Here is an 18,841-nt window from a genome sequence, read left to right as displayed (position 1 = left end):
TTTATGTCGGGTTTGTCTGATGCAGTTTCTGATTTGATGTTAGGACATCCTGAGCCCAAGTCCATAGACGAGGCAATTTCTTTAGCAGTACGGGTAGATCGCCGCTTACGCTATCAAAGACAGACCCAGGGTAGAAATGCTGTAAGATATGTCTCCTACGCCTCCTCTCCACCCTCATCACCTCCGCCTGAGCCAATGCAAATCGGACACTCTAGAATGACGCAGGTGGAAAAGAATCGCAGGAAGTCAGAAAGACTCTGTTTATACTGTGCTGAGGAGGGTCACATGGTTCAAAATTGTCCTAAGAAGTCGGGAAACGCTGCCGCCTAGGTGTAGTCAGAGGTAATACCCTAGGCGAGCAGTCTTTACCTCTAAACAATAATCGTCTGCTCCTTCCCTGCTCCATTACATGGGAAGGTCAGACTATTTCCACAGAAGCCTTTGTAGACTCCAGCTCTGCAGCCAACTTCATAGATTATGAGTTTGTAAAAAGATTGGGGATTCCCTTACTCCTGCTAGACCGGCAGATTCTGGTCACTGCAGTAGATGACTCTCCGTTACAGAGTAGACAACCTCTTTCTCAAAATCCCTTGTTGGTATGTAATGTAGGGGTGTTACATAAAGAGAGTTTACAATTCCTGGTCCTGCAAATGGCAACCTCCACCATTATCTTTGGTATGCCTTGGTTGCAACTTCACTCCCCTCAGATTGACTGGGCTTCAGGTCAGCTAAAGAGCTGGTCGGCCCATTGTCATCATCATTGTTTGGAGAAAGTTACTGTTTGTGCTACCAAGATTCAGGTTAAAGGAGTGCCAGTACAGTATGCGGAATTCGCTGATGTGTTCTGTCACAAATCCGCAGATAAACTCCCGCCTCACCGTAGCTTCGATTGTACCATTGATTTAAGATCTTGTTGTATGCCTCCTAGGGGTCTTTATAATCTGTCAGGACCTGAGAAAGTGGCAATGCAGGAGTACATTAAGGAGAACTTGGCTAAAGGCTTCATCCGCCCTTCCCAGTCACCAGCTGGGGCAGGTTTCTTTTTCGTCCAGAAAAAAAGACGGTGGCCTCCGACCCTGCATTGACTACCGAGGGTTAAATAAAATTACAGTAAAAAATCGTTACCCATTGCTTTTGATTGATGATTTGTTCGCTCAGGTGACCAATGCCAGTATTTTCTCCAAATTGGAATTACGAGGTGCATACAACCTGGTACGGATTAGAGATGGTGACGAATGGAAGACGGCGTTCAACACGCCCGACGGGCACTACGAGTATCTGGTTATGCCCTTCGGGTTGTGTAATGCCCCTGCCGTCTTCCAGGAGTTGATCAATGAGGTTTTCAGGGAGGTACTGGGGAAATTCGTGCTAGTGTATCTAGACAACATACTGATTGTTTCTCCTAATCTGACGGAACATTGTAAACACGTCAAGTTTGTTTTAAAGAAATTAAGACAGAACTCACTGTACGCCAAATTAGAAAAGTGCCTCTTCAAGGTCACTTCAGTTCCTTTTTCGGGATATATTATCTCTACGTCTGGTCTCTCCATGGATCCAGAAAAAGTCTCTGCTGTTTTGGAGTGGCCACAACCTGTGGGATTGAAGGAACGCCAAAGATTTTTGGGTTTTGCCAATTACTACAGAAGATTCATCAAGGGGTTCTCCTCGGTAGTATCACCCCTCACCAGTCTTACCAAGAAAGGGGTTGATACTTACCACTGGTCAGCAGAGGCACATTCTGCCTTTTCCACACTGAAAAAACTGTTCTGTTCTGCTCCCATTTTGAGACATGTGGATGTCACCTTCCCCTTCATAGTTGAGGTCAATGCGTCAGAAGTTGGGGTTGGGGCTGTACTGTCTCAACACTCCGGTTTGCAAGGCAAACTTCACCCATGTGCCTTCTTTTCCCGTAGGTTCTCTCCTGCTGAGAAGAACTACGATATTGGCAACCGAGAGCTTTTGGCCATTAAATTAGCCTTTGATGAATGGCGACATTGGCTAGAAGGGGCAGAGCATACTATTACAGTCTATACGGATCATAAGAATTTGGAGTAAATAGAAGGGGCCAAAAGACTTAATCCTCGACAGGCCCGTTGGTCCTTATTCTTTTCAAGATTCAGATTTGTCATAACGTATACACCGGGTAGTAAGAACGTCAAAGCGGATGCTCTATCTAGGTGTTTTGAGCCTGAGACAGTGCAACCTTCAACCCCTGAGACCATCCTACCCCAAAAAGTAGTCTTGGCAGCTATTGAGACCTGGGAGGACTGGACGGCTACTCTGGGCCCTTACCAACAGGATATTCCAGAAGGGAAGCCTGAGGGGGTTATGTTCGTACCACTTCCTTTCCGCCTGCAACTCTTACAATCGTTCCATTCCCATAAGAATGCGGGGCATCCTGGGGCTGCCCGAACCCAGGATTTATTGGCCAGATGCACTTGGTGGCCTACGCTGGCACTAGATTGTAAGGAGTTTGTAAGAGAGTGCTCAGTTTGTGCTAGAAATAAGCCCTCTCGCCAGGCACCAGTGGGTACATTACAACCCCTACCAGTGCCAAATGAACCCTGGACTCATTTGTCAATGGACTTTGTAGGAGAACTCCCCAGGTCTGAGGGTAAGACGGTCATTTGGGTGGTAGTTGATAGGTTCAGTAAGATGGCTCATTTTGTCCCTCTGAAAGGACTCCCCTCGGCCCAGGAGTTAGCTGATCTCTTCATTCAGCACGTTTTCCGGCTGCATGGCATTCCGGAGAATGTGGTGTCAGATCGGGGAGTCCAGTTTGTGTCAAAATTTTGGAAAGCCTTTTGCCATCAGTTAGTAAAGGACCTATCATTTTCATCAGGCTACCACCCACAGACCAATGGTCAGACCGAAAGAGTTAACCAGTCTCTTGAACAGTTTCTCAGATGTTATGTGGCAGATGCACAGTCCGATTGGGTAAAGTTCGCGGAATTTGCACATAACAATCTGAAGAGTTCCTCTTCAGGATTTTCCCCTTTTCAGGTAGTTTCGGGAAAATCTCCCAAGTTTGCTCCATTACCTGTGGCATCTACCCCATTTCCGGCCCTGGAGGACTGGCAAAGGGCATTGAAGGAGATTTGGGGGATGGTTAAGAGGAATTTGGGGAAAGCCTTCCAGACTCAGAAGAAACAGGCGGATAAGAGACGGTCCGTAGAGTGGAAGTTTTCCCCAGGGGACATGGTGTGGGTATCTACCCGACATTCAGCGTTAAAACAACCGTCACCTAAGTTAGGACCCAGATTTGTAGGCCCATACCCAGTGTCCAGAAAGATTAATGATGTCACTTATGCGATTGATCTCCCAGCCAGCATGAGAGGTGTGAGATCATTCTATGTTTCTCTGTTGAAACCTGCGGTGCACGTGGATTCCTCTCCCCCCCCCCTCCTGTGATGGTTGACGACCACCCTGAGTATGAGATCGAGAAGATATTGGAATTTCGGCTAGTGAAAAATTCTGTACAGTATCTGGTCCACTGGAAGGGGTATGGTCTAGAGGAAAGAACTTGGGTGCCGGATTGTCGCATGCATGCTGAGGAATTAAAGAAAGAGTTTCATGACTTACACCCTGAGAAGCCGGGTAGGAAGTGTCCGGGGTCCACTCCTCAGGAGGGGGGGGCACTGTAAAGAATAGCGGAGATGCCGCCACATGGGCAAGCGGCATGGCGGCATTCTCCACGTTCCAGCCGGCGGCTTCTGCCACGCAGCTACATGCTGCTGGTTCGCCTGGTCCTTCTAGTGCACACAGATTAAGAGCTACGCGCGCGTGCCAGGCGACAGGACCTTTATGCAAGTAAAAGGGGAGTCAGCTGATTAAGCCAGTCAGCTGACTCCAGCTATGCTCCGGATTTACTGAGTGACTGGGGCGGCGCTGTGGAGCGCTCTGGGTATTTATAGGACTTGCCTGTCAGTTGCGAGTTGTCTGCTGTTGCAAATGCTTACGTGTGAGCATTCAGACCCTAGTCAGATCTTACAGTGTGTTAGAACCAGCCGGAGCTGGGAATTCACAGATTCTCAGATTCCGTTGATAGCTTTAAGTACTATTGTATTGTAAGACTTGTGTACCATTCTTTGGTCTAGTTCCCAGGTGTTGAACCCAAGGACTTCACACCTAGACTAGGATATTGCTATATTACTACTGTTAATCTGTTAGTCTAGTTCCCAGGTGTTGAAACCAAGGACTTCACACCTAGACTAGGATATTGCTATATTACTACTGTTTATCTGTTATGCTTTCCTGACTACTCTCTTTCTTACTGATTCGGTACTTCTGCCTATCTGATAACTGTTGCCGACACTGCCTGTACCTTGATACCGAATCAGTCTTCCGTCTCTGTACTTTATCTGTCAGTTCGTTGCTGACCTTGCTTGTCTGACCTTTCTGCCCTCACTAGTGGGTCTTGCCACTAGTGAGGGAATTCTTAAGGGCTGTCACCTAACCCTTAGGTGATCAGCCTTGCTGTACTGTCTGTGACACTTGCTCCTCAGGTGTCTGTTAGCTGCAAGCAGTGTCTGTTGATCACCTGCTCCTCAGGGGATCATCTTGCAGCACAGTCAGTGGTCCCTGCTCCTCAGGGGTCCACTGGCTGCAGAACAGTGGTCCCTGCTCCTCAGGGAATCATTGGCTGTAGTACAGTCTTAATCACTCATTCCACCTGTGACCACCCTTGCAGCACAGTCAGTGGTCCCTGCTCCTCAGGGGTCCACTGGCTGCAGAACTATCTGAATTCCCTGCTCCTCAGGGAATTCTTGGCTGCAGTACAGTCTGTATTCCCTGCTCCTTAGGGGATCCTAGGCTATAGCTTAGTCTTGATCACCTGCTCTTCAGGTGGTCATACTCTCAAACACCGTCAGTGGTCCCTGCTTCTCAGGCGTCCACTGACTGCAGTGCAGTCTAAATTCCCCTGCCCCTCAGGGGATCCTTGGCTGCAGTATTGTCTGTATCTCCCGCTCCTCGGTGTAACGATCGGTGCAACACAGAGAGGATCTGATTACCGGTGATCTGCAGTATCACCGAGAATGCAGATATATATCCGATTATTGATGATCTGCAGTATCACCGATAATCAGATATAACTCTAACCTCTGGACACCTGAGTAACAAGTGAGTGTTTGGTGCAACAGTAATACTTTGAGTACTGCACCTCAGGAGAAGGTACAGAAGCAGTAAGGAGTACTGCACAGAAGTATGTTCCTTCCGTAGGCCTAGACTCTCCCGGGGGAAGAGCTAGGCTGAGAGTAGGAAGGACAGAGCGTGAGTGACACCAGTGAGAGGCTGTCACTAACAGGTCTGGGAACTGCCTCTAACAGTAAGGCCAGTTCTCGAGGTCGGGCAAGCCAGGTCATTAACATACAGACAGATAAGGTACACATTCAGGAGACAGATACGGAATCCAATGAACAGGCAGGGTTTGGCAACGGAGTATCAGAATAGCAAGGTACAGAGTCAGGAGGCAAATACAGAGTCCAGGAACGAGCAGTTTGGCAACAGGATATCAGAAATAGCAAGGTACAGAATCAGAGTTCAAAGGAATAGTCAGGCAGGCAGAAGGTCATAACAAATAATACAGATCAATATTCCTAATGCTAAGGTGTGAGTTCCTTGATCATCAACACCTTTGGAAACTATGCTAGAACACAGATACAGACAAGGTCTGAGTGCTACCACGTAGTGATCGCAACGCCAGACACCAGAGAAATGACCAGCACCCAGTATATATACCATAGCGCTCTCCAGCGCCACCCCTAAGTGCTGGACCAATGGAAGGTGGTGAAAATGTCAGCTGACCAGCTTGGTCAGCTGACTCTTCTCTGGCTGTCATATAAGCTCTGCCTCTCAGCGCGCGCGCGCGTCCTTCTGAACCTGTGTGGACTAGCAGTCCCAGCCACACCAGACACGTTTTGCAATGTATCCGCTGATTCGGGCGCGGGGGTCGCCGCACCACTCTCCAAGCCAGCGGCGGCTTCCCTGCATCCAACCACAATGTCAGTAGTATTGCTATGCGCGCAATCCGCCGCATCCAACGCGGACTCCACCGCTCTGCCCATGCGGCATGCGGCGGTTTCTTCGCGTTGTGCCGTCATGTTGGACGCGGAAACAGACGCCTCACTCTGAGCACTTGCGGCAGCTTTTCCGCGTTTCCTCACACTCGGGAGATAACTTCTCCAATTACTGTTGCACCAAACACAATACCACATTAGGTGTCCTGTGCCTAGCTATACTAGTATTATTGGTGATTCTGCAGAACACCACATAATCAGGTATAGCATCTGTATTATTGGTGATACTGCAGATCATCAATAATCAGAAAAATCTGTGTTGCTGACACCAATCGTTACACCTTTGCCTGTTCTTTTAAAACAGGGAGGGTAAGAGATTATATACCCATCTATTTTAATTAACATAACTAATGTAACTTAATGACAGTATGTTTGTTTAGGATGAAGTTCCTCTTTAATTTATGCTCCTGCTACAATTTATGGTGATGATATTTGATTCTGAAATAAAGGTGGGTTTTTGCTACAGTGTGTATTTTTCACTTTGAAATTAGAAAATAATAAAAGTATGTTTAATGGTAAAAATTAGGTAGAAAAGGTTATTGGGTAAGGTTAATAATTTTATTATGTAGAGAGTATAGTCTTAAAAGTAGATGTGGTGTTAAAGTGGGCATGGGTAACAGTATATTTGATTATAATAGTTTTAAATGCATCCCCATCATTACGTTTTTACCTTATTATATTTCCCCATTTGACTAGTAGTCTTCCTCCCTTAAAAAAGTTTTCCCTGAAAGCCTAACAGTGTCCCTATGTGCTCCTCTGGTGGGGTCAGCCAAGATTCTCCAACACCAGATATTTTAAACTGCGCCCCCTCCCCTTCCGAATTCTGACTGCCCCAGTACAGATAGCAGACATTCCCCTAGTATTAGGTAGGTCGCCCCAAGTATACGTAGCGAGAATGTCTGCAGTATTAGGTCCCCCAGTATAGCCAGATGTGCCCACACCATCATGTGCACGCTCCAGTATAAGTAGCCACATGTGTCCCCTGTATGCCCCTCCTATAGGTAGCTAGATGTGTTCCCCCACCCCTATAGATAACCAGATGTGCCACTGGTGTTAGCCCCCCTCAGTATAGATAGCCAGATATGTCCCCGTTATTAGCCTCCTCCCCAGTATAGAAAAGATAGCCAGATGTGTCCCTTGCATTTACCCCCCCCCCCCTTTCCCCCATATAAATAGCCAGATGTGTCCTCAGGACAGGAGTACCTCCCATTAGAGGCCTGCAGCGGATCGGGTACCCGCCGGTAACCCCAAATGCAGGTCGGGTTCGGGTACCCGAATTGATTTAAGGTGCGAGTCGGGTGCAGGTAGCGAGTTGCGGGTGCAGGTAGAGTTGCGGGTAGCGATCTGCGGGTGCGGGTCGCGGGTAGTGAAAGCAAGCATGTAAACCTTCTTTAGCTTTGGTTTGTGTATAAAAATAGGTTTTATTATCTTTACAGCTCCCCAATGTTACTTTAAATGTGCACTTTAGAAGAAAATGTAAAAAAGCGGGTAGCAGGTCGGGTTGCGGGTCGGGTAGCGGTTCTGCGGGTGCGGGTCGGGTTGCGGGTATCAAATTCACCAGAAAGCATGTCGCGGGTCGGGTGCGGGTCGCGGGTGCGGGTATGAAAAAGTGGACCCGCGCAGGCCTCTACCTCCCATTACAGCCAGATGTGCCCCCAGTATTTCCATGGTGGTTTGGCAGGTTCCCTATAGTTTCCCTGTTGGTCTGGCAGCTTCCCTATAGTTTTTCTGGTGGTCTGGTGGGTCCCGAAAAGGTTCCCTGATGGTCTTACACTGGTCTCCCATAGTTGCCCTGGTGGTCTAGGGTTCCTCTATATTTCCCCTGTTCATCTAGTTGGTTCCCCATAATTGCCCTGGTGCATAGTGAGTATTTTAATTTGCCTCTCCTCGGTTTTAGCAACGAGCAGCTGCCCCCTCTTCTTAGATCTGCATCCAGCCTCCTACTGCTGCTAAGTTCCTGGTCATCATCATACTTGGTCCCGACACAACAAGCAAAGTGTGATACCTGGCGATGTCTGGATGGTGATCTGAGCAGAAGGTGCATGCAATTGTGGCGTGCAATTGTTCGGGTGTGTGTAATTGTGGTGGGACCAAGGTCAGTTCCAGATATGTCCTGTCAGGAGCTAACAGCCACAAACAGGTAGTATCTGGATCACAGACAGAAAGTGGATCCCTCCCTGTTAGAGGATCGCCACACTTACAGGGGGAGAGAGAGGATGAGGCCACACTTGTATCTGCGTAAAACACCAGCAGTTTTAGGTGGACGATTTTTTGTATTTTGTTTGCATGCACATTGGCCATCATAGACTGATGGCACCTGCTAGCAGTCTATGGGAATTGTATGTGTGTTGTTATTTTGTGTGTATTGTGAACAAAAAAGAATGGACTTGCAAATGAATGCACACGTCGGCGTTGAAAATCATTACGTGCAATATTGCATTGCACAACATCGCACATACTTTTCAGCAGCCAGAGACATTACAGAGTGATCACTGTGATAGACTCCCAGTGATCTCGGGTTCAAGAGCCAATATAATTAGCTCCTGACATGATGCAGGAATTGCAGCTGATTGCCGAGGGGCGGGGCTACGTAATCACAGGACTGATACATGGAATGTCAGCTGTTTATTAACAGTTGACTGCTAGGGCCGGGGCCATGCAATCATGGTGCTAACTGAGGCAGGAGACGTCAGCCGTTTAATAACAGCTGATTGGCAGGGCAACACGATAACGCAGAGGGAGGAACTGACTTCCGTTCTGCAGCAGTTATGTCCTGTCAGCCTGAAACATCCAGACAGAACATTACCGCTACATCCTTAGTTCCCAAGGGGTTAAAAAAACCCTGATATACACAGCCTTGTCAAAAAGTTTGTACTGTTCATGGATATTTTCAATCTGAGCATTATTTTTAGTATGCGCTGTTCCATCTTTGAGCAGCAACTTTTAATTTACAGTACCTCCCTTGGATGTACAAATGAGAGCACAGACATAGGGGACTTGTTTCCACTACAGGCGGTTTTGCGCGTTTTTTTACGTATGCAAATTCGCATTAGAAAGCATGATACATGAAAGTATATAAATAGGATAGTTTTCACTCCATCTGAATTTCACATGCGTGAAAAAAAAAAAACCAGCAATTTTCTAGGTGCAATCTCATTTTGCGTGCAATTTGCATATAGTATATTTCAATGGAAAATGCACATGTATGCGTTCTTCAGAAGAAAAACCCAGAGGCAGGGAACACACTAGGCAGTGCGGTAAAGGTCACGTTTTGCTGCATATGTTATTTGCCATGCATTTGCATTTTTTGTTTTCTTCCCGGACATGCGTTTTTCTTGCATTTTGTATGCATTTTTTTATGCGTTTTATGCAAATCACTAGGAAGTCAACAGAAAACGGAAATACATCAACAAACGTGATTTTAAAAAACAACAACATATAAATGCATGCAAAACGCACACAAAACCAGCGTTTTAACCACTTAAGGACCAGGCCATTTCTCCCAGATCTGTGCTGCAAGGGCTCTCCAGCCCACAGAACAGATCAGGAATCAGCCAGGGCGATCAGATTTCCCCCCTTTTTTCCCCGCTAGGGGGATGTCCTGCTGGGGGGGGGGGGGGGAGGGGGGGGGGTCTGATCGCCGCCGGCTATTTTTGCCTTGTGGGGGCTCCTCAAAGCCCCCCTCCGCAACGATTTTCGGCCTCCCTGTCCTTCCCCTGGGCGGCGCAGGACGGAGATCCGTCCTGCACCGCCTCTAATAGGCTTCAGCCTATCAGACTGCGGTGATCCCCGGCCAATCAGAGGCCGGGGATCGCCGATCTCCTTTACGGCGCTGCTGCGCAGCAGCGCCGTATGATGTAAACAGCGGGGATTTCTTCCCCGCGTGTTTACATTTACATAGCTCCCAACTGTCCCTTTTTCGGAGGGACAGTCCCTTTTTGGGAGCCCTGTCCCTCTTTCACTCTCATTTGTCCCTCTTTCAGGACTTTGTCCCTCTTTCTATGTAAATATATATATTTCTATACTAAAAATATGTTTGATTGCCTTTATTCCCAACCTTTAAATTGATACATTACTAATTTTAAAATGTTACTATGAAGGAAAATGAACCAGGATAGAAAGGACCAGTGTGGTTTGAATTATAAAACAACATGTTTTTTATGAAATCTTTATGGTATGTGTGACTAGAGGTGTGGTGAGGGCGTGGCCAGGGGTGTGGCTTAAGTGTCCCTTTTTCTCATCTCAAAAAGTTGGGAGGTATGCATTTAGCCTGCAAGTCTCGATCGGAGGCTTGCAGGCTGTTCACAGAGACACCCTCTGTGAACTGACATGGAAAGGTTTCCATGGGAAACCACTTGCGACCTGCAGACACCTATCGGCGTTAGGCAGTCGTTAAGTGGTTAAAAAGCACATTATATAACACAACCATATGCTTTTTTCATGCAGCCCATTGACTTGCATCATGTGCGTTTCTGCCGTGTCTAACGTTTCGGCCTAGTGTCTTCCTACCCAGAGGAATATATTGCTCTGTTATGTAGAATCACATAGTAAGGAAAAAATGCAACTCATGGCGAAACACACCAAAAATGCATGTAAACATAGTTTTACTCATGCAATTTAATGCAATTTGACACTCTGCAGTGGAAATAGGTACTTATGCATAGGAATTAGGAAACGTTCTGCACATGCGTGGATGTGTAAAACTACAGCACCGCAATTCCTCGCATTCACTGCAAGCTCCGGTGTCATGTCAGCTATTGCAGCCTCTCAGATTTTGCCGCCCCGCATGCGCAGTAGGAGCCTGCGCCCCATTACATTGTGCAGCCAGGTGTGAAACGTCCTAAGGCCCGGTTCACACTTGCGGTGGCCCTCCGGAATCGCCGTGCCGGAGCCGCACCGCCTGCAGAACGGACGGAACGGACGCACGGCATAGCAATTAAAGCCTATGCGTCCGTTCACATGGGTCCGTTCTGCAGAACCGGAGCCGGACCGGATCCGGGCCGGATCCGGACTCCGGCCTCCGTTCCAACATGCGCTATTTTTTCATCCGGCCCCTCCGGCAGCCGTATCCGGGGCGGAGCCGGACTGCACCATCCAGCCAATACAAACAAATGGGAACCGGAGGCCGCACAACACACTGGCTGAGAAATCCGGATCTTCTACCCCACTTCCTATGCGGATTTTTGCGGCGATATTGGCTAGGGACACATGGGCAAGCATTTTGGAGTGGAGCAGCACGAGCTGGAGGTGTTGGCAGGATGTTGGCAGCATGTCGGAGGTGGAGGTGAGTGCTAAACAGCAGAGGGCCTGATTCCACAGGTCCCCCTTCTGCTGACCTCCCAGACCCCAACATTTTTTTTTTTTTACGTATATTTTGCCAAACGGATCCGGATCGCATCCTGATTGCCACCTGATGCAACCTGACCGGATCCGGATCGGATCCGGATCAGAACCGTACGGTTCCGATCCGGATCCGGTCCGGATCCGGTCAGGTCATCCGGTCCGTTTGGCAAACAACCGCTAATGTGAACCGGGCCTTAAATCTCCGCTTCCGCACCACGTACACCCCGGAAATTTTCAGGGGAGGGAGGGGACCCCCACATCTAGCTCTGTGCCGAATTGCAGCCCCCGAGCCCCGCTGGTTCCCGAGACTGATTGCAGCAAACCTATCTCGGGAACTACTGGGGCTAGGGGGCTGCAATTCGACACAGAGCTGGATATGGGGGTCCCCTCCCTCCCCTGAACATTTCGGGAGTGTACGTGGTGCGGAAGCGGAGATATTTCAGCTAAATAATGTCTAACTTCCCACTGAGCATGCGCGATACTCAGTGAGGAAGGCTGCTTCCGGGCTGCAATATCTGACATTACACCGGACGCCATTGGGAGGTCACGTGATTTGGTCACATTACAGGGAAGTCACACCTTCCTCTGAGTTAGGTGCACGCTTTTTGCTGGCAGAAGTGAAAATTGGCGGTTTGAGCGCTGGAACGAAGGAGAACCGAACATTGGCGTGACGTCACACCTGTCAGCTCGTGACGTGATGGAGAGCATGATTGCAAAGTTCGTGTCCCAAAAGATTAGTAAGACGCGCTGGCGCCCGGTATCAGCCTCCTGCCTGCAACAGCCAGATCTGTTTGCGGCTGGCTCCTGGGATAATGAGGTACACGTCTCCATGTTTTCCTGACACACGTGCCGGTGTAGTGTCATTTTGTGCTACCTGGCTACATTTGTGTTCAGTGCTAGTAGTTACCATTCGCTGGGGTTCACGAAGCATGCCCTGCTAGCTAATAGACCCTGGCAACCAATCACTCTGTTATTTCCTGCAGCATCTGAGTAACAATTGTGGGTTGTGTGATTGCAGTGGATGTTTATTCTTGCCATTTAGGCTCCTTCACACCATGTCCATTTTGTCACTGCGCAATGGACGATATAATTACACAACTTTTATGCAATTATATTTTAATGGAGGCTTTTACTTTGCTGTGATGATTTCTGACAGGATAACAGAGTATGCATTGCACTAGTCTATTGGGCGACGCAAGCATAAAGTCAATGAACTGACTGTATGTGGCACTAAGGGCCTGTTCATACTTGCTGCGTTTGTAGAACGTGTATAAATTCAAAGAAACGCAAGTTGAAAAACGCATGCGTTTTCTTGCGTTTGAATGCGTTTTCTATTGCTTTTTGCACAAACACGTGACCCAGGGGAAAAAAAAGAATTATGGGAACCGCAGAGGAAAACGGACGCTAAAACGCAATAGTACGCGTTTTTGATACGCGTCCATAGACTTTCATTGCGTCCGTTTCTATGCATATCGCACAAAACTGCGTGCAACAATGCGGATAAGAAACGTATGCGTCTCATACGCATACATGTGAACTAGCCCATTCAAAAGCATTAGGAGCCGTTTCTATGCGTTTTTGGTACCAGTACGCGTTCCCTGAAAATGGCTAGGAACGCATATAGTGTGAACAGGCCCTAAAGGAGTCGCATGATAGGCTGCTGTGACATGACTCTGTCACCGTCTAATCCTATTTTTAAGGATACATGTTTATGGTGCAAAAGGAGCTCTGGTGTAGGAACCAGGGATGGCAACAGCTGAGATTGGTTCCCTATTTTCATTTTTGCTAGTCCTGTGGGGAAACTCTAAGGCCAGGGGTGCCCATTAGGTAGATCGCGAAGGCCTTCATGGTAGATCCCGACCCCACTATATCTTCCATTCTGTATATACAAGTGTGCTCCTAAAATTGTACATAGGTAGATCACTTTGACTTGCTAATTTTTAAAAGTAGCTCACAAGCCGAAAAATTGTGGGCACCTCTGTCTAATGCTGGGAATACACGGTTCGTTTTTGCCTTCGTTTAAACCTTCGATTCGTTCGGTAAACGAATCGAGTGTTGAAAACGTATGTGAAAATAGTCATAATCTCATTATAGTTTCGATTAATAGACCCCAAAAACGAACGACTAGTGATCGAACATGTTTGATATTATCTCTCTTTATCCATCTAATCGAGCCATTGGTAGGCTTGATGGCTGTTCAGATCGATTATATATTCGTTTATGTTAGTCCGTCCCTGTAAAAAGGGATTTTCGTTTCGTTTCTTTGCAGCCTTCGATCATTGGAAAAACGAAACCATCAGAATCGGAAAAAAAAACGAAACCGTGGGTGGTGATATTAACCGTATGATCGATTATTTCGGGATCGAAAAGGACAAAAGGCACAATCGAAACGAAGGTTTAAACGAAGGCAAAAACGAACCGTGTATTCCCAGCATTAGGCCCTGTTCACAGTGGTCAGTTACATTGCAGAATAATTCTGCATTACAACTACAATAGGAAGATCATAGCAAGCCGCAATAACAACTTGTGAGGTTGTATACATGTGGTCAACCCGGCATAGTGTGGACCTAATCTCAAACCAGTGAATAAGTCTACCTGCCTCTTGGCCTCAGTTTAGTGTTTACTGCAAATAGGGTACATTCTCAGTTTGTTTTGCTGGGTGATGTGTGACTCTTTGAGGGCAGGCATTTCTCAGGATTTGGGAGGGGGGGGGGGGGGGGGAGAATATGAAGCAGGATTTGTGTGCGTGTCTTCCTTAGGACAGAGTGATTATTGGAAATAACTTTTTCTTAGCATCATAAAATTATTTGGCTAACTTGCTGATTTTCTTTCTGTTGCACTTTTAGGAGAACAAAGTGTCCATATGGTCCACTGGAGATTTTGGCACCATTAATATGGAAGAGGATTACCTAGCAGATCCAAAATTATTGTGTGAGATCAGGCACAAAGGCGATGTAATGGACATGCAGGTATTATGTGTTCTTTGCATTCAGATATCTACAAACTGTTGAGGATCATGCATAGTTTTAATAGAACAAAATAGGCATGATATCAGTGTTTAAACATGGTGAAGTAAAAGAGACCAGGCAAACTAAACCTTTTATTTAATGTTGGCTGCCTCAGCTCTTCACATGTGATGGGGAAAACAAAGGATCCTAAACAGCTCAAAAGGAAATTCCATTTTTGTTGAAAGAAGATACTTGGTTCTGTAGGGTGTAGTGAAACCACTCGCGCCACCCCACAATCAGCAGGTTTCATCCACAAAGTAATTTCTTTCTCTATACTCCTACTCGTCATCTTTTGTCTCTTCCTCTGATCCACTGTCCACACCCTTTCATCTTTTTTTGTACTTTTTAATAGAACCACTAGCCCAAACAATAAGGGATAACTTGCCTTATAGGAAATTTGAGGTGAGAATTTTATGGAGGCTACCATATTTATTTCCATTTAGGCAATACCAGTTGCCAGGCTGTCCTGCTGATCCTCTGCCCCTAACACTTTTAGCCATAGACCTTATTTTTGGTGTATGTCAGATGCTATTGCAGCCAAATAGGTCAGCAGGGCTATCAGGCAACTGGTATTGTTTAAAAGGAAACAAATATGGCAGCCTCCATATCACTTTAATCTGGGGTTCACTCACAAAGGCATCATCACTACCAATAAAACATAGTCAGCAAACGTGTGATACAGACATGCCAAGTCAAACAAGCTATAGCAGAGAAGGTGAAGATCCGCTCACTGCTAAATGTATATAAAGCAACCAATCTTGAATCCAAAATTCAGTCTACCGACCAATAACCGTTAATTAAGATTGGACATTTTTTTTATACATTCACCAGTGAGCAAATCACAGGAGAAGGGCAAGCATGGTGTGGTGAGTACGGCAAGTCTGTACAGCTCCAACCTTAGGTCCAGGTCGCATGGACTGTTAATCCACAGTTATCAACTGTCAACTACTCTGTCAAAGCAAACCCGAACTGAAAATGCACTTATGAGATAATTAGATAAATGTTTAGTAGCAGTAGTATGTAGAACTGCCCTGTATTCTTATATTACTGTTTTAAATTTAGCGGCTACATTTTAACCATTTTAAGGATGATGCTGATTGAAATCAACGTCCTGTTTTGATGCTGATGTGGCTGCCAGGGCATAGATTTCAGTTCACCAATGCCGTGTGTTTTTGCTGCTTTTGCCGTGTCCGATGATTGCGTTGCTACCTCTCCGCTGCAGCTCACTTGCTCTGCCGTCTCTATAATGGCAGAGCCCTGTGAGCGGGTCAGGAGCCGATTTCATTGGATCCTGATCCAGTCTACCAATGTAAGCAACTTCCAGTGGCTTACAATGATAGACATGGTCAGGAGCTAATGAAAGTGGCTCCTGGTTGGCTCACAGGACTCTGCCGTCACAGAGATGGCAGAGTGGGTGGCCTGTGGTTCCCGACGTGCAGCGGTTGCGGCAGGTATGTGTGACGATTCTTCGGTATTCTGCCAATGGTCTCTCATCCTTAAAGGGAACCTAAACTGAGAAGGATATGGATTTTTCCTTGTAAAATAATACCAGTTGCCTGACTCTCCTGCTGATTCTGTGTCTCTAATACTTTTAGCCACAGCCCCTCAACAAGCATGCAGATCAGGTGCTCTGACTGAAGTCAGACTGGATTAGCTGCATGCTTGTTTCAGTTGTTTGATTCAGCCACTACTGCAGCCAAAGAGATCAGCAGGACGGCCAAGCAACTAGTATTGTTTAAAAGGAAACATCCATATCACTCTGTTAAGATTCCCTTTAAGGGGGCAGAGACCACTGGTACTAGTGGTTAAAGAAAACGTGACAAGGAAGGGGTAAAATCTGGATACTTTCCTCAATAGTGGGAAGCCTCTGGAAAAGATGAAATATAGCCTCAGTGAGATGGATAAAAGATCAGGCCACTCGCTCATTCCAGTGGATTGTGGATCCACCTTTGCTTTAATTATAGCCATGAGTCTGCTGGGATACTTCTCTACCAACTACCAGAAAGCAACTACCGGTAAATGCTTTTGTGTGTTCATTTCAGGCCACAAAGCAACAAATTGTGAACATCTTGAAGGGGTTAACTCAATTCTGTGCCCTCTAATGATTGTATTCTGAGATTAGTTACTGGATTTATGCAGGTCATCAGAGTGTAAGAAAGGTAATGAGGTAAGCTCTCTTCTCAAGGTGGCCACCGGGTGCCTAACCTCCATGTCACAGGAGCTACAGGAAAGCATGATTTGAAGCCTCGGCTAAGTTAACTACCCAAAGATTCTGTAGTTGGGAAGAGTGGGATGTGGCAACCATATGTGAAAGGGATCTAGTCAATAGGGATAATCATAGATATGCAAATTGTTCTGAGTTGATGCACATTTATGCAAATGTATGCAGCTTGAAAATGAACCAATCAATTTAAACCTGGGTTTACATTGATTGGTCCATTTTCAAACTGCATATATTTGCATAGAAATTAGCATCTCATTGATCATCCCTAGTAGTCATTGCATCATTTCTTGTTTCTCCTGCAGAAGAGTCGAATCCCTAATGAAGCTTAAATTGTAGTATTTTGTGAAATGCATAACTTTTATTTAAGGCATGAAAGTTCTTATTCCCAGGTAGTTGATATTTTGTTAGCCCAGGCTGTAAAGGAACAGATTTAAAACCTCCTCATGTGCCTCCCTTGCATTCTCAGCAGCTAAAAATGAAACTGGGCAAGAAAGTTCAGTTTAATAAATGCTCATGGATATCAGTTGGGAATCATGGTTGCCTAGAGACTATTGCATATTCAGGGTTTGCGCTCTTGGACTCTTCAATATTTCTATGCACAACACAATGCAGGCCCCCTTTCCGGCTATAACTCACCAGCGCCTCTGGTTTGACCGACCAAATCATGCCTCTGGGTTGTATGGCCCCGTTGCCTCTCTGGCAACCTGCTTTCTTCCTCCGTATTCCCTTGTTTTCCCAGTTCAGATCACCATCATGTACAACCACAAGAAGGAAGGGAGAGGGGAAACCGCTTCCAATTGTGCAGATCGGTTTATTGTAGAAGCTTAAAAGTCTTTTAAAAAAACTTTACAGCAAGTTTGGCAAGCATCTCATGGGCTTACAAAAAGGTACAGGTGGGCTCAGTCCCCCCAGTGGCCTCTCCATCACCATCTGCTGCCTTAATCGCCGCTGTCAGCCAAAACGTTAAAACCAGCATGGTATGCTGACACGCTGGACGCCGCTCGTTCGCTCCTTCACTCCTCCACTGGTAACGTCACTCCGCCCTATGCAGTTCGTTGCCTAGCAAATCACCAAGGGCTATCTCTATGCCTAGAGAATATTGCTGATTATTTTTAAGTGAACCTTGGGTTAAAATCAGATTCTTATCTAAGAAGAGCAAAGCCTTTGCAAACTCCAGAGGCTTCCTGTGCCGTCCTCGCCCCTGCTGCCACTCGCCAGGATTCTCTGGAAGATATAGGCCAGACCCCAGAGGCTTCCCGTGCCGTCCTCGCCCCTGCCGCCACATGCCAGGATCCTCTGGAAGATCTAGGCCAGACTCCAGAAGCTTCCCGTGTCGTCCTCGCCCTTGCCGCCACTTGCCAGGATCCTCTGGAAGATCTAGGCCGGACTCCAGAGGCTTCCCGCGTCATCCTCGCCACTTACCAGGATCCTCTGGAAGATGTAGGCCAGACTCCAGAGGCTTCCCGTGCCATCCTCGCCCCTGCCGCCACTTGCCAGGATCCTCTGGAAGATCTAGGCCAGACCCCAGAGGCTTCCCATGCCATCCTCGCCCCTGCCGCCACTTGCCAGAATCCTCTGAAAGATCTAGGCTAGACCCCAGAGGCTTCCCATGCCTGCCGCCACTTGCCAGGATCCTCTGGAAGATCTAGGCCAGACTCCAGAGGCTTCCTTCTCCTTGGGTAAATATCCGTTTTTTCTTTTACCAGAGATTCTCCTTGGGTACACTTAAATATTTAGCAGCAGGAAAGGGACAATGACGGCAGTGTTATGAACAATATCTACATAATAATGTCCCTTTTAACCGGTAGCAATTTAAAGATTTTTACTATGACTTTTCTAAATCTAATTCTGTTTGTGACTTTAGGTCTGTTTTTTTAAAAATAGTCATGGAGTTATTGTTAATGTCACTTGTATATTATTATTATTATTATTATTATTAAGTTTTTAGATCAAGAGAGAATAGTAACCGCATCCTCATCTGGAAGAGTAACAGTCTTTCGTCACCATCAGAACAATCAGGTAACCCTTTTTTGTAAACCATAACCCCCCCCCCCCCCTTTTTTTTTTTCATTGTTTGGATGTGTTCAGCTGACCCTATTTATTGTAAACCTCTACATCAAATCCTAAAATGTATAGTATATGTAACGTAATATCAAGGCGCTATAGCTAATACAGAATTAAAAACTATA

At 46.6% G+C, this 18,841-nt stretch overlaps 1 protein-coding gene across 1 annotated transcript in view; it reads left to right on the top strand.

Moving 5' to 3' along the window:
* The first annotated feature begins 11,974 nt into the window (after positions 1-11,974).
* The window catches only part of NUP43 (nucleoporin 43), a 34,041-nt gene continuing 27,174 nt past the window's right edge, over positions 11,975-18,841 (top strand). Inside the window, exons 1-3 of the mRNA XM_068279516.1 lie at positions 11,975-12,237; positions 14,267-14,389; positions 18,594-18,671. Coding sequence (XP_068135617.1) covers positions 12,118-12,237; positions 14,267-14,389; positions 18,594-18,671 — 321 coding nt within the window. The 5' untranslated portion in view covers positions 11,975-12,117. The remainder of the gene's footprint in view (positions 12,238-14,266; positions 14,390-18,593; positions 18,672-18,841) is intronic.

This window comes from Hyperolius riggenbachi, chromosome 4 (assembly GCF_040937935.1).
Source record: "Hyperolius riggenbachi isolate aHypRig1 chromosome 4, aHypRig1.pri, whole genome shotgun sequence".
Classification (NCBI taxonomy): domain Eukaryota; kingdom Metazoa; phylum Chordata; class Amphibia; order Anura; family Hyperoliidae; genus Hyperolius; species Hyperolius riggenbachi.
The sequence above is the reverse complement of the archived record's forward strand: the minus strand, read 5'-3'. Positions and strand labels throughout refer to the sequence as shown.